Source organism: Polypterus senegalus, chromosome 4 (assembly GCF_016835505.1).
Source record: "Polypterus senegalus isolate Bchr_013 chromosome 4, ASM1683550v1, whole genome shotgun sequence".
Classification (NCBI taxonomy): Eukaryota; Metazoa; Chordata; class Cladistia; order Polypteriformes; family Polypteridae; genus Polypterus; species Polypterus senegalus.
In genome coordinates, this window is record NC_053157.1 from 10,216,272 (window position 1) to 10,243,688 (window position 27,417).

The 27,417-nt window shown below is 41.3% G+C and overlaps 1 protein-coding gene across 1 annotated transcript in view; it reads right to left on the bottom strand.

Annotated features, from left to right (window-relative positions):
• Window positions 1–27,417, bottom strand: part of LOC120527133 — a 307,413-nt gene that overhangs the window by 123,559 nt on the left and 156,437 nt on the right. Inside the window, exons 10-12 of the mRNA XM_039750231.1 lie at window positions 22,824–23,592; window positions 18,406–18,569; window positions 4,721–4,867 (exon numbers count right to left, since the gene is read on the bottom strand). Coding sequence (XP_039606165.1) covers window positions 4,721–4,867; window positions 18,406–18,569; window positions 22,824–23,592 — 1,080 coding nt within the window. The remainder of the gene's footprint in view (window positions 1–4,720; window positions 4,868–18,405; window positions 18,570–22,823; window positions 23,593–27,417) is intronic.

Consider the following 27,417-nt stretch of genomic DNA (forward strand, 5'->3'; position numbering starts at 1 on the left):
CTCACACCATCACCCTCTGCTTCCTGTGTCTGAGCCAATTCTGCACCCATCTAAAAACATCACCCTGAACTTCCACTTCTTTTAATTTGATGCCCAACCTCTCATGTGGCACCTTATCAAATGCTTTCTGAAAGTCCAGATAAATAATATCATAAGCTCCACTTTGATCGTATGCTTTTGTTGCCTCCTCATAAAATTCCAACATGTTAGTAAAACACGACCTCCCTCTTCTGACCCCCTGCTGACTGTTCACTGACACTCCTGTCCTTGTCATGTGTTGCTCAGTCTTACCCTTAATAATTCTTTCCATTAATTTTCCTGTGATGCTTGTTAAGCTTACTGGCCTATAGTTGCATGGATCTGCCCTGTCACCCTTTTTATATAATGGGATGATATTTGCCATTTTCCAGTCCTTTGGAATCTCTCCAGTGCGCAGTGACTTCTTAAAAATATGTGTCAAGGGTTTATATCTATACTCACTAGCCTCTTTAAGAACTTGAGGGTAAATATTATCTGGTCCTGGTGACTTGTTTGATTTCACCTTATTTAATCCGAGCAGCACTTCTCCCTCTACAATTTCCAAATCCCTCAGTACCTCCTTAGTAGTTGTGTTTACCTCTGGGAGGTTATCCACTTGCTCACTTGTAAACACCTCAGAAAAATGTAAGTTTAGGGCATCTGCTATTTCATTGTCTGTATCTTATAATTCCCCTTTACTATTCCTGATGAACTTGACCTCCTACTTAACTGTTCTTTTACTACTAAAATACTGAAAGAATCTCTTGGGGTCGTCTTTCGCCTTATCTGCTCTATTCCTCTCCAACTGTCTTTTAGCCTCTCTGATATCCTTCTTAATGGTTGCCCTCATGTTCTCATACACTCTACGATTCTCTTTGCAGTCATTAGTCTTATAGATAGATAGATAGATAGATAGATAGATAGATAGATAGATAGATAGATAGATAGATAGATAGATAGATAGATAGATAGATAGATAGATAGATAGATATTGTGAAAGGCACTATATAATAGATAGATAGATAGATAGATAGATAGATAGATAGATAGATAGATAGATAGATAGATAGATATTGTGAAAGGCACTATATAATAGATAGATAGATAGATAGATAGATAGATAGATAGATAGATAGATAGATAGATAGATAGATGTGAAAGGCACTATATGATAGATAGATAGATCGATAGATAGATAGATAGATAGATAGATAGATAGATATTGTGAAAGGCACTATATGATAGATAGATAGATAGATAGATAGATAGATAGATAGATAGATAGATAGATAGATACAGTGGTGTGAAAAACTATTTGCCCCCTTTCTGATTTCTTATTCTTTTGCATGTTTTTCACACAAAATGTTTCTGATCATCAAACACATTTAACCATTAGTCAAATATAACACAAGTAAACACAAAATGCAGTTTTTAAATGATGGTTTTATTATTTAGGAGAAAAAATCCAAACCTACATGGCCCTGTGTGAAAAAGTAATTGCCCCTTGTTAAAAATCCCCTACCTGTGGTGTATCACACCTGAGTTCAATTTCCGTAGCCACCCCAGGCCTGATTACTGCCACACCTGTTTCAATCAAGAAGTCACTTAAATAGGAGCTGCCTGACACAGAGAAGTAGACCAAAAGCACCTCAAAAGCTAGACATCATGCCAAGATCCAAAGAAATTCAGGAACAAATGAGAACAGAAGTAATTGAGATCTATCAGTCTGGTAAAGGTTATAAAGCCATTTCTAAAGCTTTGGGACTCCAGCGAACCACAGTGAGAGCCATTATCCGCAAATGGCAAAAACATGGAACAGTGGTGAACCTTCCCAGGAGTGGCCGGCCGACCAAAATTACCCCAAGAGCGCAGAGACGACTCATCCGAGAGGTCACAAAAGACCCCAGGACAACGTCTAAAGAACTGCAGGCCTCACTTGCCTCAATTAAGGTCAATGTTCACGACTCCACCATAAGCAAGAGACTGGGCAAAACGGCCTGCATGGCAGATTTCAAGACGCAAACCACTGTTAAGCATAAAGAACATTAGGGCTCGTCTCAATTTTGCTAAGAAACATCTCAATGATTGCCAAGACTTTTGAGAAAATACCTTGTGGACTGATGAGACAAAAGTTGAACTTTTTGGAAGGCAAATGTCCCGTTACATCTGACGTAAAGGAACACAGCATTTTAGAACAGAACATCATACCAACAGTAAAATATGGTGGTGGTAGTGTGATGGTCTGGGGTTGTTTTGCTGCTTCAGGACCTGGAAGGCTTGCTGTGATAGATGGAACCATTAATTCTACTGTCTACCAAAAAATCCTGATGGAGAATGTCCGGCCATCTGTTCGTCAACTCAAGCTGAAGCGATCTTGGGTGCTGCAACAGGACAATGACCCAAAACACACCAGCAAATCCACCTCTGAATGGCTGAAGAAAACAAAATGAAGACTTTGGAGTGGCCTAGTCAAAGTCCTGACCTGAATCCAATTGAGATGCTATGGCATGACCTTAAAAAGGCAGTTCATGCTAGAAAACCCTCAAATAAAACTGAATTACAACAATTCTGCAAAGATGAGTGGGCCAAAATTCCTCCAGAGCGCTGTAAAAGACTCATTGCAAGTTATCGCAAACGCTTGATTGCAGTTATTGCTGCTAAGGGTGGCCCAACCAGTTATTAGGTTCAGGGGGCAATTACTTTTTCACACAGGGCCATGTAGGTTTGGATTTTTTTTCTCCCTAAATAATAAAAACCATCATTTAAAAACTGCATTTTGTGTTTACTTGTGTTATATTTGACTAATGTTTAAATGTGTTTGATGATCAGAAACATTTTGTGTGACAAACATGCAAAAGAATAAGAAATCAGGAAGGGGGCAAATAGTTTTTCACACCACTGTAGATAGATAGATAGATAGATATTGTGAAAGGCACTATATAATAGATAGATAGATAGGAAAGGCACTATATAATAGATAGATAGATAGATAGATAGATAGATAGATAGATAGATAGATAGATAGATAGATAGATAGATAGATATTGTGAAAGGCACTATATAATAGATAGATAGATCGATAGATAGATCGATAGATAGATAGATGTGAAAGGCACTATATGATAGATAGATAGATAGATAGATAGATAGATAGATAGATAGATAGATAGATAGATATTGTGAAAGGCACTATATGATAGATAGATAGATAGATAGATAGATAGATAGATAGATAGATATTGTGAAAGGCACTATATGATAGATAGATAGATAGATAGATAGATAGATAGATAGATAGATAGATAGATAGATATTGTGAAAGGCACTATATAATAGATAGATAGATAGATAGATAGATAGATAGATAGATAGATAGATAGATAGATAGATAGATAGATAGATAGATAGATAGATAGATAGATACTTTATTAATCCCAAGGGGAAATTCATTAAAAAAATAAATAAAAACACAGCAACCTGCATTCTCTGTAGGTTCTGACATTTTTCACCAGCACAGCAAGTTTGTCGATCTTATTTGGTAGTGAGTTCACATTTCCAGGGATCACAAAAGGCACCGACGGTTTATAACGCCATTTTTTTGTAAGCTGCTTGGCTTTTATCTTATCTTTTATCTTTGCGCAGGCTCGGCTGCTCCGATGTCGTCTTCTTACCTCGTCAGGTAAATAGTGAACCACACCGGCGTGGGCATTTCTTCTCAGTGCTTTAAGTTGACTACTTGAATAGGCGAGTCTCAGAGTGTAAAAATCCATGTCAAGTAGTAAAAATAGTAAAAAGTGTCGAGGGAGCGATTGCACATAAAAGAAAGTGGTAGAAGTGATCAGTGAAATAGAGAAAAATAGAAAAAAAAAGGTAAAAAGATAAAGTCATATATGGAGCTGCTGGAATGGCTGCCACTCGCGACGCGCGGGAAATAACTTAACAACTAAATAACTTAATCCCCAAGGAGAATGGGAACTATGGTATTAAATATTTAATATTGAAACTGGTACAATATCCCAAAAAGTGCTTATTACGTTGTTCATTATATAATGTGTGAAGCAGGAGCTAATGTTACTGCTACTTCATTGTCAAATAAAGACTAAATGATATCATATTTGGGCGGCACAGTGTTTAGCGCTGCTGCCTTGCAGTAAGGAGACCTGGGTTTGCTTCCCGGGTCCTCCCTGCGTGGAGTTTCCTCCCACAGTCCAAAAACATGCAGGTTAGGTGCATTGGCGATTCTAAATTGTCCCTGGTGTGTGTGTGTGTGCCTTGTGGCGGGCTGGCACCCTTCCCGGGGTTTGTTTCCTGCCTTGCGCCCTGTGTTGGCTGGGATTGGCTCCAGCAGACCCCCATGACCCTGTAGTTAGGATATAGCAGGACGGATAATGGATGGATGGATGATATCACATTTATTTGGATAAACATCAATCATTCGTATTGTTTAGGATGGCACAGCAGTCAATCCAACTGCCCTACTAGTTTCTAGTTTTCCCCAAGTATACTTCAGTAAAGAATAGTTATATGTGCAAGTTCCTGCAACCTTAAGTTTATATGGCAAGAAAAAATAAAGAAATTAATTTTGCAACAGCCACTATTTCATCTATAACTTTTGTTATATGATGGTCATGTGGATTGGAAAGTGTCACAGCAATTTTCTAGTGCAGCAGAAAAGAAACAGTAACATCAAGAGAATTCTTACACTTTCTGCTTTTTCAGCCTTCTGTCAAGTCTGTGCGCATCTTGAAGAGCTTTTTTCTCCTTTAAAGTTCGCACCCACTCCTTCAGCTCTGAGCTTTGCTTTCTGTTGTAAACTGAGCTGAGTTGTTTTCTGTGGCTTTTCCATGTCCTAGAGGAAAAAGAAAATATTCTTTATAATTCTAACCAATATATACAGTTAACTGTAGCCGGAGTTGAAAAGCCACTAGTGCTTAATGTAACACTGTGATATGTGCACCTGGTTACTTTTAATACACTTATGTTGAGCTGTAGGCAAATACTCTTCTGCAGCATAGAAATAAGACCTGTGTGTAACAGTGGCAGTACTGGTAGAAACACAGAGGTCATCGATGAATGTGTTACATTAGTAGAACAATCTGTATGCAGTACTGGTCAATAGAAAGTGTATGGCTACTTTTAGAACAATTGCATGTTAACCAGCTATTCTCACCCTCTTCAAACGTACGCAGTTTTCAATGTTGGGATTAAATCACTGTACATAGACAATATCTTCACATCCTACGAACAATTACACTCCAAATTTAACGTTCCAGCAACACATTTCTTTCACGACCTTCAAATTAGAAACTTTGTGAAACAGAAGCTGCCCGATTTCCCTCACCTCCCACCTACCTCTATACCGGAAGAAATCTTGATCAGTCTTGAGGACTCAAACAGCATCTCCGTAATGTATAAAAACATTTTACAGTCCCTCCCTTTCAAAGATCCAAGAGTACAGCGGGAAAAGGATCTCTCACTCAGCATCTCAGAAAAGGAGTGGAAGGTAGCGATGCACAGAATTCACACAAGCTCCATAGGCGCAAAGCATTCAATCCTTCAACTACAAATTACCTATCGAGCGCATCTCTCTCGTTTAAAATTGTCCAAAATGTTTCCAGGGCGAGAGCCAATCTGTGAACGTTGCAACTGAGCTCCAGCCTCACTGGGCCACATGTTTTGGGTGGGGTGCACCAAATGAACATCACTCTGGACCAAAATCTTTAAATGCCTCTCGGACAGCCTTGGGGTCCCAATCCCTCCTAATCCACTAACAGAAGTGTTTGGTGGGCTCACTGAGGGGCTTAAAGTGGAGAAGGACAGACAAACTGTAAATGTCTTTACAGTAATCCGCTATATCGACTTTCACAGCTTCACTCTATCACAGATTTTATATGTAAGCATATCTAAATATATAATGCTTCGGGTCTTTTTACTTACTGTACATGCTTCCTCAGTTGGTTTGCCCAGTTGATTTCATACAAGGGACGCTATTGGCGGACGGCTAAGAAGCTACCCAATCAGAGCACGCAAATAAGTTCCTGTGTGCTGATTGGCTCAGCGACAGAGCGCGAATTCGATTCCACGCGTTAACCAGGAAGTCTCGTCTCGCTCATTCAGCATCAACGCGTTTCGCTATGTAAAGACTTAACTTTTGTGCTCGTTTGTGTTCATCTTTGTGCGTAGTCAAGCCCTTCATTATGGCTCCAAAACGAGCTGCTCCTGCTACCGCTTCAGGGGCCGTGCCCAAGCGCCAACGGAAGATGTTAACGATTGGCGAAAAGGTAAAAGTTTTGGATATCCTGAAGGAAGGGAAAAGCTACACCGCTGTAGGAGTATCCATGATACTGAGTCCATGATTCCTTTTATTTAAAAACGAGGAAAAGAATATAAGATCTACGGCCGCAGTGTCCTTTAACCAGGGCGCAAAACGAGTTGTAAGTGGACGTAATAAGGCGGTAGTCCGGATGGAATCTGCTTTAGGGATTTGGATTGCAGAAGAACAACGGCGGTGCTACACAATCACCTGAAGAGACTCCTTTGGAAGAGATGTAACGCTCTCCTTTGTTGTGCAGTAAAACTAAACTCATCGTTATCGGACAAGTCATTGTTGGTGAGCAACCATAATTAATTTTCTATGTACAGTACTTAGTACATGTACGTATGTTTAGTGTCACTGTACACACATTTTACTGTATATAATTTTTCTTGCATTGTACGTATTTATTGCTGGTGGCCTGTCTATCGTAATGGCTGTAACATATGTGATATCGGAGACGCTCGATATCTTTAAAATAATATTTATGTTATTTATGTGTGTTTACATACATAATTTCAATGAATCTTACCTAATATCGAAGAGAATACAAAGGGTTTATGCTGTATAACTGTGCAGGAAATATTTATAAACAGTGTGGGAGAGTTTATAAGGGCTTAAAATATATAAAAAATAACCATACGAACATATGGTTTCTAGTTCTCGGATTTTCACCTATGCGTTGCAGAACCCCCCGCGATCGAGGAGAGATTACTGTACTTCACTGTTGGCACGCAGACTTCTAACTCAGCTCTTTTAACTCAGTGAGTAACTGATGTTATCTTCTATTTGAAATTGAAAAAAAAATCAGATTTTTCACTTAAGAGGATCTGTGGAAAACTTTTTCAAAACCTGGCATGATCTAATTAATAACATTTTAAAATAAGTATTTAAATTGAGAAAACAGATTCTCTTCCCTCTTTTTTATTCTATATTTTTCATTTATTTTTTTAATGTACCTATTTACTTATTTTCACTAGTTTAAAGTTTTACCCTGCTGGCCTAGCATCTCTTTCTCATGGATGCGGGTTGATTTGTTTCGACCCTAGTTTTAGTAAAACTTGACTTGCTTGTATGGAATGTTACTTGATTTTAATAAAATGTGTGTAAAGCCACAGACAGACAGACACCAGAATGTCCAGAACGCACACGTGTATTCACAAACGGCACCACAATGCCTTCTCCACCAACTGTCTCTTTTCTTTCTCTCTTTCGACCTCCTCTCAAGCTCCGTCTCCTTCCTCCCAACTCTGGCTCATCTACTGGAGGGAGGTGACCCCTTTTAGAATTACCCAGAAGGGCTCCAGGTGCTCTGTCCAATGACACTTCCTGGTGTGGCGGAAGTGTCAGATGAGCACCTGGAAGCACTCCGGGTGCTTCTCGGATTTCTTCGGGCAGCACTTCCTGGTGTGGCGGAAGTGCTGCCATCCAGGGTTCCATGACTGTCCGAGCACCTCCTGGTGGTGGCCATGTCCTCCCACAGGGATGAGCTTCCCAGCTCTGTTCTGGTGGCCCCCAAGCCTTTCTTAGCACTCAAGGTCACCTTACAATAAAATTCAACAACATTAGTAAAATTAAAACAAGAGAATGATAAATTAAAAAGTAATAATTAGCAAACAAACAAAGAGTAGTCAATGTGCCTCCATGTCTGTTAGGCCACATAAACCGTCATTAAAGAAAGCTAAGTTATTTCTCACCACCGTATCACTAAGGGAAGGATAGCGTCTCTTTATAATATATCTATTTAGGTTCAGGTTACTTTAGGCGCCGTAATTACAAAGCAAACGTATTTCCAGGGAGCTAGCGCCCCCTATAGGAAAACAGCAAGTTAAGACTTTAGTATTGTAAAGCAGAAACCACATATCAACACCCATAGAGATAGAATTACTAGACGCCACATGACCAGCAGCATCGTACGTCAATGTCGCCGCCATATTGCGAGTGGCACTGCTGTGGAGTGAAGTAATGAATAATGTGCTGCTTGGGATTGTACAAACCGCTGTACGCTCCAAACCAGATCCCGGGGGATCACATTTCATAGGTAAGGTTGAACAATTGTTTTGGTCATATTTGGCCATTAGAAAATCCCGTGTTATAATCTTAGCACTCAAGGTCACCTTACAATAAAATTAAACAAAACCAGTAAAATTAAAACAAGAGAATGATAAATCAAAAAGCAATAATTAGCAAACAAACAAAGATAACTGGCAGTAACAGTGCAAAATTCACAATTGGTGTGCCAGTTTTAAAATGTGTTATTGAATCGAGCTGACGGATATGAGAGGGAAGAGAATTCCCGAGTTGAGAAGCACAATGAGAGACGCTCGAGCTCCTATAGCACCGAGTCTGACGTGAGGTACAGAAAGTCGAGCTGCAGATGAGGATCTGAGTGAGTGAGTGGAGTGCCAGTCTGGAGGAGATCAGTGAGGTGTGGAGAGCTGCAAATGTTCAGAGCAGGTATTTAGTATTGTATTCTGTAGTGAAGTTGAGAGGCAATCGATGTGATATGTTCAGTGGATTTAGAACAGCAGGTTATCATCCTGGCAGCAGAATTTAGAAGAAGTTGTAAGTGATGGATACGTTTTTGTGGGATGCCAGACAGAATAGCATTACAGTAATCTATACGTGAGGTGACTCGGCCATTAACCGATACTTCAGTACTGTGTTGGGTAAGAACAGGACAAAGTCTAGAAATGTTTCAGAGATGGAAGAAGGCAGTCTGAGAAATGTTACTTATATGGGGGGAATTATTTAATAATAATTCCGTCTTAGTATTTCCATCCACAGTTACTGAAATGATATACAGTATATACGAGGTCAAACTATGAGATGAATTTCTAAATGAACATAATCCCAGAGAGGTGAGATTGTTCTCTTCAATCAACAACAACAACATTTCTTTCTATAGCATGTTTTCATACAAATGATGTTGCTCAAAGTGCTTTATGAGGTGAAGAAAGAAAAAGAGAAAAAATATAAAAAATAAAATTAGTCAATACTAATTAACAAAGAATAAAGTAAGGTCCGTTGGCCAGGGAGGACAGAAAAAAACAAAACAAAAAAACTCCAGATGGGCTGGAGAAAAAAAAACAAAATCTGCAGGGGCTCCAAGGTCACGAGACCACCCAGCCCCCCTAACATCAATGCTCTCAATCAGTCCTCACGGTTTACAGGCTTCACGTGGAAGAATTAGACGATGATGAGGGTCATGAGGACCTCTGGCCTTCAATCCATCAGTGTAAGGATTGCATTGTGCCTTGATCAGGTGGTGGCGGCGGCACAGACTGTCACCACAGGAAAATGTAGAGCAGAGAAAGTGGAGGTCAGTACGGAAATAAAAAAGATAATTAAAAGCATATCCAGAATATCAGGGTTACACTAAAATGAAGCTATGAGAAGGCCATGTCAGAATAATGTGTATTCAGCAGTGTTTTAAAGAGCTCCACCATATCAGCCTGGCGAATTTCTATCGGTCAGATATTCCAGATTTTAGGTGCCTAACAGCAGAAGGCCACCCACCTCAGCACGTCTTTTAATAAGTTTAGCTCTTGGAATTATAAGCAGACCCTCATTTGAAGATCTAAGGGTACAAGTTGGAGTGTAAGGCGGTTCATCAGCAGCCCACCTCACAGTCACCTCCACTACAGTATGCTGCCTGCAGCGTCCGCCCACCGAGAACGAACACGGTGCGGCCAAAGGCGGGTAGTGAATCGCTCAACACTGCCCCCATTCAACAGGCAGCCATCCGAGGCACACTACAATGCTACCCCCCCGCTGCCCTGTTCACCCCTCAATGGCCTCCGTTCAGTCACAACCGGGTCACCGCATGCTCTATCACCAGCCGCCCACCGAGAACGAACAGGGCAGCCGTGTGCGGTGGGCGGGCATTGAAACCACTTGCCGCCGGGAGCTGCCCGAGGGACACTACACTGCGCGAGCAGCGAGATCGCCACTCTCCAGCCTCCGTCCAGCCACTGCTTGCAGCGTCCTTAAGCCAAAGATGACGGAGCGGCAGTTATTGAGGCGCATGTGTCGCAGCTGAGGTCCCGTTCGTAAGTCGTAGGTTGGATGTTCGTAACCTGGGGACTACCTGTACTTGAATACTTAAGATTCTGACACAAAAGGCTTTGCAAATATTGAAGTACTATCACAATTTCTTCATACCCATTATTATTTAAAGATCGTGCACAGCTATTGAACTTCCAGTGTTACTGGAATTTATGACAACATGTATGTTACTAGGATTTCTAAAAAAAAAAATGAATGGAGAAAACATAGAAAAGAAAATAGAAAAAGAAACAAAACTCATAATATTTTGTGCTTCTTTTTGTTTATACAAATAAATTACTTCATTTTGCAATATTGTGTCTCAATCCAAAGGTTTAATGTTTTCCTCTCCCTTAAGGAACATTTGTGAACATTTAGAGAATATTTTGAACTTGATAAACCAGCTTTGGGCGGCACGGTGGCGCAGTAGTAGCGCTGTTGCATTGCAGTAAAGAGACCTGAGGTTTGCTTCCCAGGTCCTCCGTGTGTGGAGTTTGCATGTTCTCCCCATGTCTGCATGGGTTTCCTCCCACAGTCTAAAGACATGCAGGTTAGGAGCATTGATGATCCTAAAAATGTCCTTAGTGTATGCTTGGTGTGTGTGTGTGTGAGTGTGTGTACCCTGCGGTGGGCTGGCACCTGGTTGTGACAACTGAGGGATCGGAGATCCCCACAACCTGAAAAGCATTCAAAAATATAGTATGGTCGAAATTTAACATCTTATTAAAGAAAGAAAAATCCTCTAACACTGTGGTGGGCTGGTGTTCCTGCCTTGTGCCCTCCTGCGTGGGCTGGGATTGACTCCAGCCAATCCCCATGACCCTGTGTTAGGATACAGCGGGTTGGAAGATGACTGACTGACTGACATCCTCTAACACTGCGGTGGGCAGGCACCCTGCCCGGGATTTGTTCCTGCCTTGCACCCTGTGCTGGCTTGGATTGGCTCCAGCAGACCCCCGTGACCCTGTAGTTAGGATGTAGTGGGTTGGAGAATGACTGACTGACTGACTGACTGACTGACTAAACCAGCTTCACATTTTAGGCCTGTGCAGGCTGACGCGTGCCTGTAGAAGTTTGGGGTCAGGCTGCCTAGGGGTGAAGTCGGTCTCTCTCTAAGTTGCCTAGTAAGGGTTTGTCCCGGTTTGCGGGTCTTTCTGGGGCTCTACCATCCTTTTTGCAATGTTTGTGTCACCTACTTACATCACTGGTCCACCGTTTAACTGTGAATGTAATTTGTATGTGACAAATACAATTTGACTTAACCTGGATGTCAGGCCACGGTTCAATCGCAACTGGGGCACAGCCATGGCAAATTCAACAACAACATTTATTTATATAGCACATTTTCATACAAAAAGAAGCTCAAAGTGTTTTACATAATGAAGAAAAGAAAAATAAAAGACAAAATAGGAAATTAAAATAAGACAACATTAGTTAACATAGAAAAGGAGTAAGGTCCGATGGCCAGGGTGGACAGAAAAAAAAAAACTCCAGACAGCTGGAGAAAAAATAAAAAATAAAAAAAAAATCTGTAATGAAACAACATTCCATTACATTGTAAGAACCATTTAAAAAAAAGAATATTTTAATGTATTGTATGGAATACTAGGAAAGAAATTCCAATATTGTGTTTACTCTCGGGTATCCAGTGTTATTCATTTCTTTTTCAGCATGGTAGGATGGCAGTGCCAGGTCTTCTACAAGGTCAACAATTAGGAGATGCTAAAACAATTAGTAACCAAAGTCAACCCTATGTAACTACACATCCAAAAACAGGAACACCAAATAAGCCATAAGTGAAGTCAAAAAGACAAACACGAGGTTTGCAGAAAACAAAGTAGCAAGTGTTAGACAAAAACAGAAAAGACAAAAGGAACAGACAAGGAACAAAGTAATCACTAGAGAACAAGCATTACAATTACTACAGTAATTGCTGCCAGGCTTTTTAAATAACTTTTAATACATTTAAAAAGCCTCTGGTGACTTGCATCGCCATGTAACTAAGAGGTGTCGCTAGGTAAATGGTAGGCAGTAGAAAAATAATGTCATTATTAGTGTCACAAAAGGACAATGTTCAAAAAGTAAGCAAACATTTGAATCTACATTCTTCCACAATATGGCTTTCATTAATTTTTCAGATTGAATTGTTTCTCGTTTGAAACATAACCTTTATCTTTATTTTCAGGCAAGACAGTTACTAGGAATTTCTTTTAGTGTTCCATCCATACACTAACGAGGTTTTGTCACACACGTGTGATTAGGGGCGAGCTGAGTGGACCAAGTGGAGGTAATTACCCGCCAGGCCAGGGGCTGGCAGGGTGCACCAAACCTACCTCTGTTATATCTGCAGGCCAAATATGGGAAAACCTCCCTGATTCAACATCAACGACGTCGCATCCGTTTCCGGCGCCCAAATTGACATCATTTTCGGTTCTGGCACCAAGATTGACATATGATATTCTATGTGGTGTTCCGCAAGGCTCTATCCTGGGTCCACTGCTCTTTTCGATCTACATGCTTCCATTAGGTCAGATTATCTCGGGGCATAACGTGAGCTACCACAGCTATGCTGATGACACGCAACTGGATTTATCAATAGCACCTGATAGCGCCTTAGTCAATGGGTGGGCCTCTCTGGCAGTGTCTTAAATTGGTTTGAATCCTACCTGGCAGGTAGAAAATTCTTTGTGAGTTGTGGTAATCACATCTCAAAGACACATGATATCCGATATGGTGTTCCACAAGGCTCTATCCTGGGTCCGCTGCTCTTTTCAATCTACATGCTTCCGTTAGGTCAGATTATCTCAGGTTACAACGTGAGTTACCACAGCTATGCAGATGACACACAACTGTACTTATCAATAGCACCTGATGACCCCAATTCTCTTGATTCACGAACACAATGTCTTACTTGTGTTTCTGAATGGATGAGTAGTAATTTTCTCAAGCTAAATAAAGAGAAAACTGAAATTTTAGTGATTGGCAATAATGGAGACAATGATATTATTAGAAATAAATTTGATGCATTAGCATTAAAAGTCAAGACGGACGTACAGAATTTAAAGGTAACTGTTGACTTTGACCTGAATTTTAAATCGCATATTAATCAGATCACTTGGACAGCATTTTTTCACTTAAGAAATATAGCAAAAGTTAGACCTCTTATGTCTTTATATATTTGATGATATTGTATATATGATGCTGATAAATTAGTTCACGCTTTTGTTTTCAGTCGACTAGATTACTGTAACGCTCTCCCCTCAGGACCACCCAAAAAAGACATCAGTCGACTGCAATGAGTGCAGAATGCAGCTGCTAGAATCTTAACTAGGAAAAGAAAATCCGAACATATTTCTCCAGTTTTGATGTCACTACACTGGTTACCTGTGTCATTCAGAATTGACTTGAAAATACTGCTTATGGTTTATAAAGCCTTAAATAATCGCATTCCCTCTTATATTTCGGAATCTCTGACATCTTATATTCCAAATCGTAACCTTAGATCTTCAAATGAGTGTCTACTTAGAATTCCAAGAGCTAAACTTAAAAGAAGTGGTGAGACGGGTGGCCTTCTGCTGCTATGCACCTAAAATCTGGAATAGCCTGCTAATAGGAAATCGCCAGTGTGATACGGTGGAGCACTTTAACTCTTTTAGGGCTGAAGTCAACTTTTGTCAAAATTCAGGAGTAGAGCACAGTAATCAGCTGTAATCTGCAAGAAAACTTACCTTTACATTTTAGTTTGATTCTCTTTGCTAAAAATACAGTTACAAAGCTCTGTTGATTTAACCTCGATTCCCTGCACGTGCATAAGTAGCGAAGAGCAAACAACCTCTAAAATGGCACAGACATCTGGTGAGAGACCAAAGCGAATGTGCAAAGCAAAATACTCCATGGACATTTTACGTCATTTCGTTGAATAGGACTCTGACTTGTCAGACTCCGAGTTTGATGGAAGTAATCTGGAGATGGATATCGAAAACGAAAGTGAGGTACCAGCATCATCTGATCTGTCTCCAGGTGATTGTGGTGCTGAACACTTTCGTGTAGCTGATGCGCCTACAACAGCGTTTGCCTGGGAGGACCACCACTTATGATGACAAGAGGTACAAACCATATTTTGTCACACTGCAGCCGCCACCACCATCCACCTGCTGTGCGAAGACAGCCAGGCAGCTGGCCCACCGTGCATTCCTGCTGACCATCGAGGTGCCCCAATGCAGCCACTGCCACCAGTGACGCCGAATATGCGCCAACAGCAGCCACAGCACATAGCAACAGACGTTTTATGTTGACTTATGTGTGAAACCACTGCTTTTTGTGCTTTTCAGAAAACTGAGTTTTTTGGAAAAAAATATTCAGCCCTCAAAGAGTTAAAGCACTGCTGAAAACACATTACTTTAACATGCCGTTCTCATAACTTCATTTTAATTTAATCCTGATGCTCTGCGTAGTCAATTAATTATCATTACTATTCACGGTGGCTCCAAAATCCATCCTAACCCCTACTCTCTCTTCTGTTCTTTTTCCGCTTTTCTGGGGTGTCGATCTGCACCACCACCCCCTGATCAAAGCACCGTGATGTCCCTACATTGACGTGACCGTCGTCATCAAGTCCTTCCATGAGAACCCTGAATACAATGAGGACTGATCGTTTATGTTAGGTAGAATGCCTAGAGGGGAATGGGTGGTCTCATGGCCTGGACCCCCTGCAGATTTTATTTTTTCTCCAGTCATCTGGAGTTTTTTTTGATTTTTCCGTCCTCCCTGGCCATCGGACATTACTTTTATTCTATGTTAATTAGTGTTCTCTTATTTTAATTCTTACTTTCTCCTTTTTTCTCTTTCTTCATCCTGTAAAGCACTTTGATCTACATTATTTGTATGAAAATGTCCTGTGAAATAAATGTTGTTGTTGTTGTTGTTATTTCCGGTTCCGGCCCCAGACGACATCACTTCTGGTTTCAGCTTATAAAGCCGCCATCTTTTCTAAGCCAAACTCAATGAGAACATATCTCGATTTATTTCTACATCTTCTTTGTAGCCAGGGACAATATACGGGTGGCTGCCCCAAAACCTTTCTTGTGTGTTGAGATCTGATTCTTTCACGGTATATACATTGTGACGGACAGCCGGGTCCCATGCCCGGCCGGGACGCCCCTGTTGTGTATATTCCGGGGGAGCCACCATGGACACTTCAGTACCTCCCCCGGGACGCTTGGTGGCAGCCTCCATGGCGGACAGTGATTCCCCAACCACCCGCAGGGCTCCATGGGAGATGGAGTCCTCCGCAGCCTGGTTGGGGGCTCGGGTGGCCGCTAGGGGGAGCTGTAGGGACCTCGCAGCCTGGCTGCTTGAATTCTCAGCCCCACCCGGAAGGGCAATTAGGACCAGCTGGTTAACCAGCTGGAACTCTTCCGGGTGAGATATAAAAAGGGCCAGCCACCTCCACTCGAGGCGGAAGTCGGGTGGAAGAAGGACGGAGCTGGAGAGAGGACTGGAGGCGGCCAGAAAGGCATTGTTTGACTGTAAGGCCTGGACTTTGGGGGATCGGTGCTGGAGGCACTGGGGATTGGAGTGCACGGTAAATTTGTATATAGTGTAAATAAACAGTGTGTTGGCTGAACTATGTTGTCCGTCTGTCTGTGTCCGGGCCAGCGTCCACAACATGTAGGATTAAACAACACAATATGCAATATATGACAACATCATAACACTATATACACTTCAAACAGATATATAAAACAACATAGTAAAGAAGAATTACACATGCACCCAAGTAATATATTAGTTAAGTCCTATATAAAATAAACACAAACTAAGCATAATTTATTTTGAATAGAAGAGACCAGAAAGCAGGCAAAGACAGAGATGAAAATATAGTGATTGCAGTATTAAAGAAACTGTTCATATGTCTTGTAGTTCTTGCCTTTTGTGACTGCTAATGTTTCCTTAATAATAATAACTGACAGAGTTGGTTGTCCAGGTTAGCGTAGTCTTTGCTTACATTTCTGGAACATTTCCTTACCCTAACCCTAACCCTAACGCTTTACCAAATCCAAATAGCACACTGCTGTTTATTTTTCAAGTCAGCAGATCTATTGCCATATCGGACTGTTGCAAAGAAAGCAAGGATGCTTACACTGAGAGCTCTATAAAACTGTGCCAGCACTGATTGGGACGGGTTAAGCTTTTTAGATTAAAAGAAAAAACAAATATCCACTAATGAGCAGTGATGTTTTTGTCCCATCTCAGATTGTAAGTGAGAGTTGTGCCAAAACATGTATCTGATTCCACCCTGTTGACAGTGACGTCATGTATAACTATGGGAGTAGGAAGTGAGGAGTGACTTCTAAAAGCACAATCATTTCCGCTGTTTTTAGGGAATTCAAGTTAAGATTGTTGAGGGTGCATCAAGTGGACAACTGATCAACCTCCCTGCAATATTGCACCTCATCCTTATCTATCTATTATATACTGATTCACATTATCTATCTATCTATTTTAAAAGAGGCGATATATTGCGCCCGACCTCTCACAGACTCACCCGGAGGCACGTGTATAAAATAAAGAAGCTTTTATTTTTCTTCAGCTGGAGGGCACGTCTTCCCCGTGTCCCCCAGCAACAACACAGTCCAAAACACCAACACAAGCACAAAAACCACACTCCTCTCTGGCACCACCACTCCTCCCGTCAAGCTTCATCCTCCTCCTCCTCCAGACTCTGGCCACTAAGTGGTGGTTGCAGGCCCCTTTTATAGTCCACCCGGAAGTGCTACAAGGTGGGGCTGAAGATTCGTCCAGCCAAGCTCAGGGCCCCATGCAGCGCCCCCTGGCAGCCATCCCAGATCCTAACAAGGCTCTGGAGAACTCCATCTCCCATGGAGCCCTGTGGGAAGCCGAGGCACTGCTTCAACCCAGGGGGGGGTGGCCATCCAGTGACAAGGGGGAGGTACTGCATGGTCCAGGGCTGCTCCCCCTGAATATACAGTGAAGGGGCGTCCTGGCCAGGCATGGGGCCCGGCCTTCTGCCACACTATCTATCTATCGATTGTGGAGGATGGCCGGCTGTTTATCCTGGCCAATACCCCCAAGCCGCCAGGTGGAGCCCTCCTTGCAGCATGGAGGTCCCCAGAAGACCAGCAGGGCATCACGGACAATGGAGTTTTTATGCACCACCCTGCTGGATGCCACGGGGGCCACGAGAGGGAGCTGCAGGGACGACCGAAGAGTTCTTAGTGTCCTATGACCCGGAAGTTCGTCATAGGAAGAGCGACGGGCTTCCGGGGTGAGAAAAGGACTATTTACCCTGACCCGGAATGAATAAGGACTTGTGGACTGCTGGGCAGGACCACCTCCGGGTCAGGGAGTATAAAAGGATCATGGGAACTCCCAGACAATGAGCTGAGTTGGGAGGCAGGGTGGCTAAGCGTCTGGGAGTGGAGGATTGGTTTATTGTATTTGTGATTTATTATTGGAGAATTGTGGAGAGGAGCGTGCTTTGTGCACATAATTATTATAATAAATAATAATTGGATTTTATCTGGTGTCTGACGTGTGGTCTGAGGGTACAAGGGTGCGAGAAAACCCTAATCTGTCACACTATCTATCTATCTATCTATTATATAGTGCCTTTTTATCAATCTATCTATCTATGACAGACCTTACAGAAAAGAATTTCAAAGATGCTGTCTTCAATACCAATCTCATTAATTTCATGACTGACTGTGTTTTCTCATGTCATCCCATATCTAAGGATTTTTGGTGACTTTTATGTACTTGTGGTACACTGACAATAGTATGATGACAAATTAGTGCCAACAGAATAGAATGGTGACAAAAGAGTGCAAAAAATACATATTTTTTTTGCTTGTGCAAATTTGTCACCTTGCACTTCTGCTGGTACACTTTTGACCTGCTAATCTAAATCACTAAACGTAATCACTTTACTAAGAAAATGTCACCGATTATCAAATCAGATTTATTCAAATCTTCCACATAACTTTTGTTAACATCTTAGCCTCTACCTGTAAAAATGTGATGCTTTTGTATTTGTTTCCAGTTGAAGAGGTCTATTTTCCTCCATGAAATCTAGAAGAAAGTCCGGAGTAGTAGATTCTCTGAACATGGCATGTATGTTAACATTAGAGGAGTCTTCCTTCTCAAGATGCACTGATTTCATTGGACTTTCCTGCAAGCATTCAAAATTAAGATGTGACATATTTTATATTTTCCAATGCATTAATCATGTTGAAAACTATTTTTGTGAAGTAATTAACAATTCATTAGCAATAACATACCTTTAAGAAGTATTAAATCACACCAAAACACACTTAATGTACTGTACAGCACACTGTGAAGGAATAAATGGTCTTATTAATGTCGTTTCATTTCCAGAGAGCACTAGAAGGCAGTGTCCTCACAAGTGTAAGGAGGAGAAGAGAACAAGTCTGACTGTCCTTAGCAGAACTCAGTGGTGAGAGAAACCGTCATGAGCACCTGATGGCCACTAGGGGGAGTCAAGCCTACACCACACTTAGCTGAAAGCCAGGTAACCCAGAAGTGCGTGTGAGTCCACTTCCTGACACATGACCTTTGGGCTTGGGAGCTATTGTTGTTTCTGCTCATGTAAGTTATCTACTTTCTGTTCAAGTTTCTTTATTATATCTTTGTTGTTTAAATCCAAGTATTTTTCATGTGCTTACTATGTTCGTTTATGTTTAATTTATAATATTTCATCAGTATATAGTTTAGTTTCCATGTGTGGTCACGTGTCCTGTTATGTTCCTTGTACTTTGTGGGTGGAGCTCTAACAGGCGGGGCCACCCCTGATGTCACCGCTGTAGGACTGTCCTCAGAGGTTGGGAGCAAATCCTTTAGTGTCCCATTGAGGTTCTTTCAAGTGCAACACAGCGAGTATGGGAATGTTCTGCTTTATTGGGATATTTGCCTTTTTTCTTGAATTTTGATATTTGGATTGTGTACTGGGACTCGCTCACCTAAGTTTTGCCTTTTAGGCAAGTCCTTTTTTGCCATTTTTGAGATCTTCTTAATAAATATTGTCATTTATAAAGATTCTGGTCTGCAACTAGTCCTTCAAGCCAAATGTTTTACGGTTCCATTCCTTAGAAGGCCTTTTTTGTGTATTTTATAGCTTTGGGACTTTTAAGAGATTGTTTTTAGTACTAGGGTGTTGTACCATGTTAGCCATTATGGGTGTAGAGAGAAGTCAAGCAAAAGGACACCTTTTATTGGGTAACTAGAAAGATTACAATATGCAACCTTTTGAGACAACTCGGGGGCCCTTCTTCAGGCAAGACGTAATACACTGAAAAAACTATAACATTGATGTTGTTCATTCAACTTAAATTTTCTCTTTCAAGAAACCTAAGATTAGTCATTTAGTGTTGTAGCTTGAAATATCTGGTTTCCGATCTCAATCAAAGTAAAACAAAATAGTTTGTACCAAAGTAAGTTATGGTGGAGGGAATAAACATAAAAATCCTATTTCAGTTAACCTAATATTTTAGGTTGTTCGTGTGCTGTGTGTCAGGGGCCGTTTGTATATTCTTCCAGTCGAACTCTCCAGCGTGCTGCCTTTCCAACTGCCAATAAAGAAGAAGACTTTTGTGGTAAAAAAATTAAATTACCTCTTCAGGCTAAGATTAATTTAGCAAGAGAGGAGAACAACGTCTAGTCAAGATCTTTGGAGAAGATACAGTGGGATGCAAAAGTTTGGGCAACCTTGTTAATAGTCATTATTTTCCTGTATAAATCGTTGGTTGTTACGATAAAAAATGTCAGTTAAATATATCATACAGGAGACACACACAGTGATATTTGAGAAGTGAAATGAAGTTTATTGGATTTACAGAAAGTGTGCAATAATTGTTCAAACAAAATCAGGCAGGTGCAGAAATTTGGGCACCACAAAAAAGAAATGAAATCAATATTTAGTAGATCCGCCTTTTGCAGAAATTCCAGCCTCTAAACGCTTCCTGTAGGTTCCAATGAGAGTCTGGATTGAAATGTAATACTTCTTCAGCTTGGGCTCGCTCACTCTCTCTCTCTCGCTCGCTTGTTTGCGCTCTCGCGCTCTCTCTCTCTCTCTTTTAGCGCTTCCTATACAATCACAACGCACGTCGTACACGGGGCAAAACGATTTTCGGAATTTTCTTTGTAAAAATTAGGGTGCGCATGGTACACGAGTAAATACAGTCAGTCAGTCAGAAAATAGGAGTGAGGCACACCAGAAAGAACGCGCCATCCTTTCGTTCCTAACACATTACCAGTCCATACCAGTAGGAGTTTGTTTTCCCATTGAGATGTGATGTGTTTTCAAAGTGTTCCTTTCATTTTTTTGAGCAGTTTATTTATTTATTTAACCTTTAATATTATGGACTTTGTCCGCTTTATGTTGTTGGGGCCACTTAACCTGTGGGACTGCTCCAGGCCTATAAAAGACTGAGTAAGCTGTAAGTCAGCTGCTGTGGAGCTCATTAAACCTTCTACTCTTTGGATTTTATTTTTATTTTAAACTAGCAAAATACCCGCGCTTTGCAGCGGAAAAGTAGTGTGTTAAAGAAGTTATGAAAAAGAAAAGGAAACATTTTAAAAATAACGTAACATGATTGTCAATGTAATTGTTTTGTGACTGTTATGAGTGTTGCTGTCATCAAGGATTTGATTATCATTATTTCTTTCAACCAGGTTCATATTTGGAGGACGTGTCGTGTTCAAGTTACATTCTGTGTTTGTCAACCGTTGTAAAGATAACAGGTTTCATTCATCGAAGTGTTCACCACCCAAATCGGTACTCGTGAATCTAAGATGTTTAACAGGCATTCCCGGTATTAAGTTGTGGATTTGCCTGCTATTATTTAGCGGCAGTGTCTGTATTAATTTGTGGATTTTTCTGCGAGTATTTGGCGGCAGCGTCACAAAGTTGTTTTTCCGTCTAGCTGCATCAGAAAACGTACCACAATGTCTGACTCGCCTCCTTTTTACTGTTTTCTCACAGCTTGGATTGCTGCTGACGGACGGCCTTATATGGGCAGGCAGTAAATTACGTGGGAGGCGTGGTGATGGGGGACGCAACTCCGCCTCACACAGCGACTGAGGTGCAGGCTATGGACGTATATATGTACGTAAGTAGGATTCAGTTATGACTGTTAGGCGTAGAATTTCGAAATGAAACCTGCTTAACTTTTGTAAGTAAGCTGTAAGGAATGAGCCTGCCAAATTTCAGCCTTCTACCTAAACGGGAAGTTGGAGAATTAGTGACGTTGGAAAGTTCAATATGGCGGCCGACAGTGGCGTCATACCATCGAAATATGTATGTACATTAGTTTCAGGTAGCACAGGGAAGCCGCCTACCAAATTTCGTGAAGATGGGGCCATAAATAAGAAAGTTCAACATGGCGGACGTTGTCGACCGTTATGACCGTTGTGTAGAATTTCAAAATGAAACCTGCCCAACTTTTGTAAGTAAGCTGTTAGGAATGAGCCTGCCAAATTTCAGCCTTCTACCTACACGGGAAGTTGAAGAATTAGTGATGAGTCAGTGAGGGCTTTGCCTTTTATTAGTATAGATACTTTTTTCTTATTGATTTCTGTGTATATAAGATTTGACTTTACTTTTGATTCCTGGATCACAGACTGCTATTGGTTACTGTTAGGTTGGCCTTTGGGTATTCCTTATGTTTGGTTTCTGCTGGTGTCTTTGTTCTGTTTTTCTAATTTTAAAAATACATCTTTAAATACATATCTTTAATTTTAAATGTGGACTATGGCCGGCCAATACCCCCAGGTGGAGCCCTCCCTTGCAGCATGGAGGTGCCCCGAATGCCAGCAGGGAATTATGTACAATGGAGTTTTCATCCGCAGACCTGCTGGATACCACAGGGGCCCATAGAGGACGCTGCAGGGAGGTCCAAGGATTGTTACGTGTCCTGTAACCCAGAAGTACGTCTTAGTCACAGCGACGCGGGAAATGACTTACTTCCGGGATGAAGAAGAGGACTTTTGTTCTGACCCGGAAGTGATAAGAAGTCACGTGGACTAAGGGATGAGAAACACTTCCGGGTCAGGGAATATAAAAGGACTGTGGGAGATCCCAGTGGTTTAGCTGAGCTGGGTGGTAGGGTGGCAACGCGTCTGGGAGAGTGGAGGATTAAGGTTTATTGATTAGTGATTGTATTGTATAAGTATTGTGGAGAGGAGGGTGCTTTGTGCACATTATTTTGTTAATAAAACAAATTATTGGACTTTTATCTGGTGTCTAGAGTCTAGTTCAAGGGTGCAAGGGGACGACAGCGCCCCCAATCTGTCACAATCTTTAAATATAAAAAAGCCTTATTTTTGTTATTTTGGGCCAGGGATTTTTTTACAATTTCCCTTCCCCTTTGAGAATTTTGTTTTATATTTAGAAGATGGTAGCACTCACTTGATCTTTAGCTTGGAAGTGGGCATCAGCTAGTTTTCCTGGTTGTGTATTCCATATTGATGAAATCTCTCTTGCTGTATTGTGTTTCAGGCATTCAGATTTATTTTCATCGTTATATGAAGTTACTTCAACATTATTATCTTTCCTTTGTGCATCCTCTTGCTCCTGCCTGCATGTGATCCAATGGCAAAGTTCCTTTTCAGTATTTAGAAGGCTTAATTTCTGCAACTTCATGTTATGGACCTTGACAGCATGACTGACTTTCTTCACTTTTAGTAAATCGTGGGGTCCATGGCTGTACTCTCTATTGGACTGATCAACATGTGGCTTGGTGTGCTCATGTCCTTTTAACACTCTGTCAAGACTCGTTTCTTCCTCATTCTCACCATTTTTAAAGAGGAATGCAGCTGTGTTGTCTTTAGAATTGTTAACCGATGGATCAGATGGTTCTGCTTTGGAATTGCATTCTGGGAGGAGCTCATCTAAAACAGCACAACTGTCCCACTGACGGTCTGTATTAGCACTGCACTGAGCTTCACCGGGAGTATTTTGGTCTTTGATGTCTTGAGCGATCTTTTCGGAATGATTTTCTTGTTTATCACAACACTGATTTTTATTCAGATCACTTACAAATGGTTTGTCAGTTTCTTCCTCGGGTGCATTTATTATAGAAGTCACATTTTTCTTAACTTCGCTTACTGATGACAGCTGACTCGAATCACTTGGGTGAAGCAGGTTTTCATGATTCTCAGAGTCTGTTAAAATAAAGCTGTTGAGGGAGAAAAGATAAAAGTATGTTAATTACAATATTTTTATTCTTCTGAGAATTGCCCAAATTGCTCAAATAATCGTCCAATCTCAAATTGTAGCCCAAAATGCCAACATCTTCTATTTACTTTTAATAATGTTGCAATCACACAGAAATGAGTATTTCTGAGTTTTCATATGTGCAGCTAAAGCCGTTGCATCCTACGACACCCTTAGCTATGCTTTCTGCTCTCTGTAATGTGTGAGGCAATGACGATCATTCTATTTAAGACCCACTTGCCAACATGTATTTTGCACATTTACAGGCACTCGATCACGGATCAACTTAACACTCGCAAACTGTTCTGTTATTTTCCTGTTTGACCTGCACTTTCTGCCTCATTCTAATACAAGCAATTGCCTATATTTGTATTTTGACTTCTCTTTAATCATTCTGATCACATCCTGATAGATAGATAGATAGATATGAAAGGCACTATATAAAATATAGATAGACAGACGGATATGAAAGGCACTATATAAAAGATAAATAGATAGATAGCTAGATATGAAAGGCACTATATAAAAGATAGATAGCTAGATATGAAAGGCACTATATAAAAGATAAATAGATAGATAGCTAGATATGAAAGGCACTATATAAAAGATAGATAGCTAGATATGAAAGGCACTATATAAAAGATAAATAGATAGATAGCTAGATATGAAAGGCACTATATAAAAGATAGATAGATAGATGTGAAAGGCACTATACAACATATAGATAGATAGTGTGGCGGATGGCCGGGTCCCATGCCTGGCTGGGATGCCCCTTCACTGTATATTCAGAGGGAGCAGCCCTGGACCATGCAGTACCTCCCCCTTGTCACTGGATGGCCACCCCCCTGGGATGAAGCAGTGCCTCAGCTTCCCACAGGGCTCCATGGGAGATGGAGTTCTCCACAGCCCTGTTGGGATCTGGGATGGCTGCCAGGGGGCACTGCATGGGGCCCTGAGCTTGGCTGGACGAATCTTCAGCCCCACCTTGTAGCACTTCCGGGTGGACTATAAAAGGGGCCTGCAACCGCCACTTAGTGGCCAGAGTCTGGAGGAGGAGGAGGAGGATGAAGCTTGACAGGAGGAGTGGTGGTGCCAGAGAGGAGTGTGGTTTTTGTGCTTCTGTTGGTGTTTTGGACTGTGTTGTTGCTGGGGGACACGGGGAAGACGTGCCCTCCAGCTGAAGAAAAATAAAAGCATCTTTATTTTATACACGTGCCTCCGGGTAGATAGATAGATAGATAGATAGATAGATAGATAGATAGATAGATAGATAGATAGATAGATAGATATGAAAGGCACTATATAAAAGACATGAAAGGCACTATATAAAAGATAGATAGATAGATAGATATGAAAGGCACTATATAATAGATATGAAAGGTACTATATAATAGATAGATAGATATGAAAGGCACTATATAATAGATATAAATTTATTTAGATATTGTGACAAACAACAAATCACTTACGTATATTATATCAGACAACAATCCCCTCTTAAATATACAGCAGAATGACTAAACAGACAGAAAATATCCGAGTTTGCAGTCACAATGTAGCATTTTACATCCGCATTGTCGTTGAAGCCCCCATAGCGTTTCTTGACACACTTTAGCTGAATATTTCTTTGGCTGAACGTCCTCAGTGTTGTTGTGTCAGAGAGAGAATGTGCAGCGTTGTTCATACTGGCCCCAGTTTTGTCTTCATTCTCTCCTTTTTTATTGCCTCCAGGAGGTCCAGAGTTTGTCCTATAACTGAGCCAGCCTTTTTAATGAGTTTGTTGATTTGGTGGTCCGCTCTCAATGTGAGGTTATCAGCTCAGCACACCACTCAGCACTGGCCATCTCAGAGTGGTAGAAGATGTGAAGGATGTCCCTACCCACATTAACAGAGCCTGCTCTTGCCTTTCTTCTATAATTCCTCTGTGTTCTGAGACAAGTCCAACCTGTCAATGATGTGGACCCCCAAGTACTTCATCTACTCCCTGATTGGTGATCGAGCGTAAAGGCTCTTTAGTTAGCTGTAAGTGAATGTTAAGTTGCACTTATCCACCTGAATCTTATCCTCTGTCTCATCCTCCATGTCAATATACCCTTACTTAATTTTCTCCAAAACTGTTTTTAACCTTTCCCAGTTTCCCATCCCAACAGTCTCACTCTAACACTTTTATGAGTCCCTCTTAAGTAGAATATTAGAGTCAGCTGACAAGAGTTTTCGTTTTTTAGGCGGCAGTGTCAAAAGCTCTATTCTTCAGAGCACATCCTCCCATAAACAACACCTTAGGGGTCGAATACATCAATGGCGTGCATCAAGAGCAAGAACAAAACAGCCAGCCATCCATTATCACTCATCATTTTCAAGCTCAAGGGGCGTAGGCGCCTATCCCAGCAGCACTGAGTGAAAGGCAGGAACCAACTCTGCTGTAGAGAGCAACAGTTCATATGTAAAAACATTCTGTTTTAGCTTTCACTAGCAGTATGGCCAAGTAGACGATACATATGTGTGGGAACCACAACTTGCTTATCCATGGTTCCACTTGATGGTGCTATTTCCACATTTGTGTAAGCACACATTCACACGCCTACACACTCACGGCACCATGGCAAAGAGGATGTCATATGCACTCGGCAAACATAACCCACATTGTAAATAAATGTCAAATTTAATTAAAAAAATAACACATTTGTGGCAGATCTTTGCACAGGCTGCTCATCACTGTGTCAGATGGGGTGAAGACCTGGCAGCAAATCCTGGTGGTGGACTAATTCCACAGCAATTCCAGAGCATTTCCAGGGGATGCTGTTTCACTTGTGGACACCGTTTCTAACAACTACGTGGCATACTGGTGCAATGGGCAGAACTGCTACCTCACATGGCCAGAGTTGTGGGTCTGAAACCCAATCGTGGTCATCGTTTTTGTGTTGGATTTACAAAGATGTGCTAATCTGGATTAAGTGAGTCTGAGAACGTTACGTCACTCTTAAAACTGAATAAAAACAACCATCATCTGCCTACCGTAATCCAAAGTCACACTCAGGGTATGCTGTGAAATGCCCTCATGGCCATTATGTAAAGTATTGGCAATATTTTGACGTTTTTTGAGGGGCTTATTCATTCATTATTCATATGATCAGTCAGTCAGTCATTATCCAACCCACTATATCCTACCACAGGGTCACAGGGGTCTGCTGGAGCCAATCTCACCCATCACAGGGTGCAAGGCAGGAAACAAATTCCTGGGCAGGGCGCCAGCACACCGCAGGGCATCTATGATCAACTAATACCAATAATAAAAAATCTCTCTATTATAAAAAAAACTTGGGGGGTTCGCTCGCCCACCCCCGGGTTAGTTTTACCGATTATAAAATTTAAAGAGATTGTTATTTTCATGCCAATTGTTACATATGCATTATCTTCACTTTTACTTTAAAACTTTTGTAAAAACAATACTTGTTCTTTATTTGCGGTCCCGGGTGTGGTTACATCTCTTTCTCGCGGGACGTATAAAGCTGCTCACTTTGTGAAGGGGAGGTGGCTGAACGCACGCTAAGGAGATGCTGTCGGATCATCTGCTGGCTTACTGCTGCTGGCGAGCTGCGTGTTCTGCTTGTCGTTGTTTTAAGAGATGGGAGCACATGAAGCGTGTCTGCCAAAAGCATTCCAACAACTGCTTGGTTAGATGTCTGTGAACTTGTTTTAAATGTTGTCGCACTGCCTTGTCTTGCGTGACGTTAAAGTATCTCTCACGGGGCGTCAAATTGTGTCTCTAGTCTCTACAGTTTTTCTT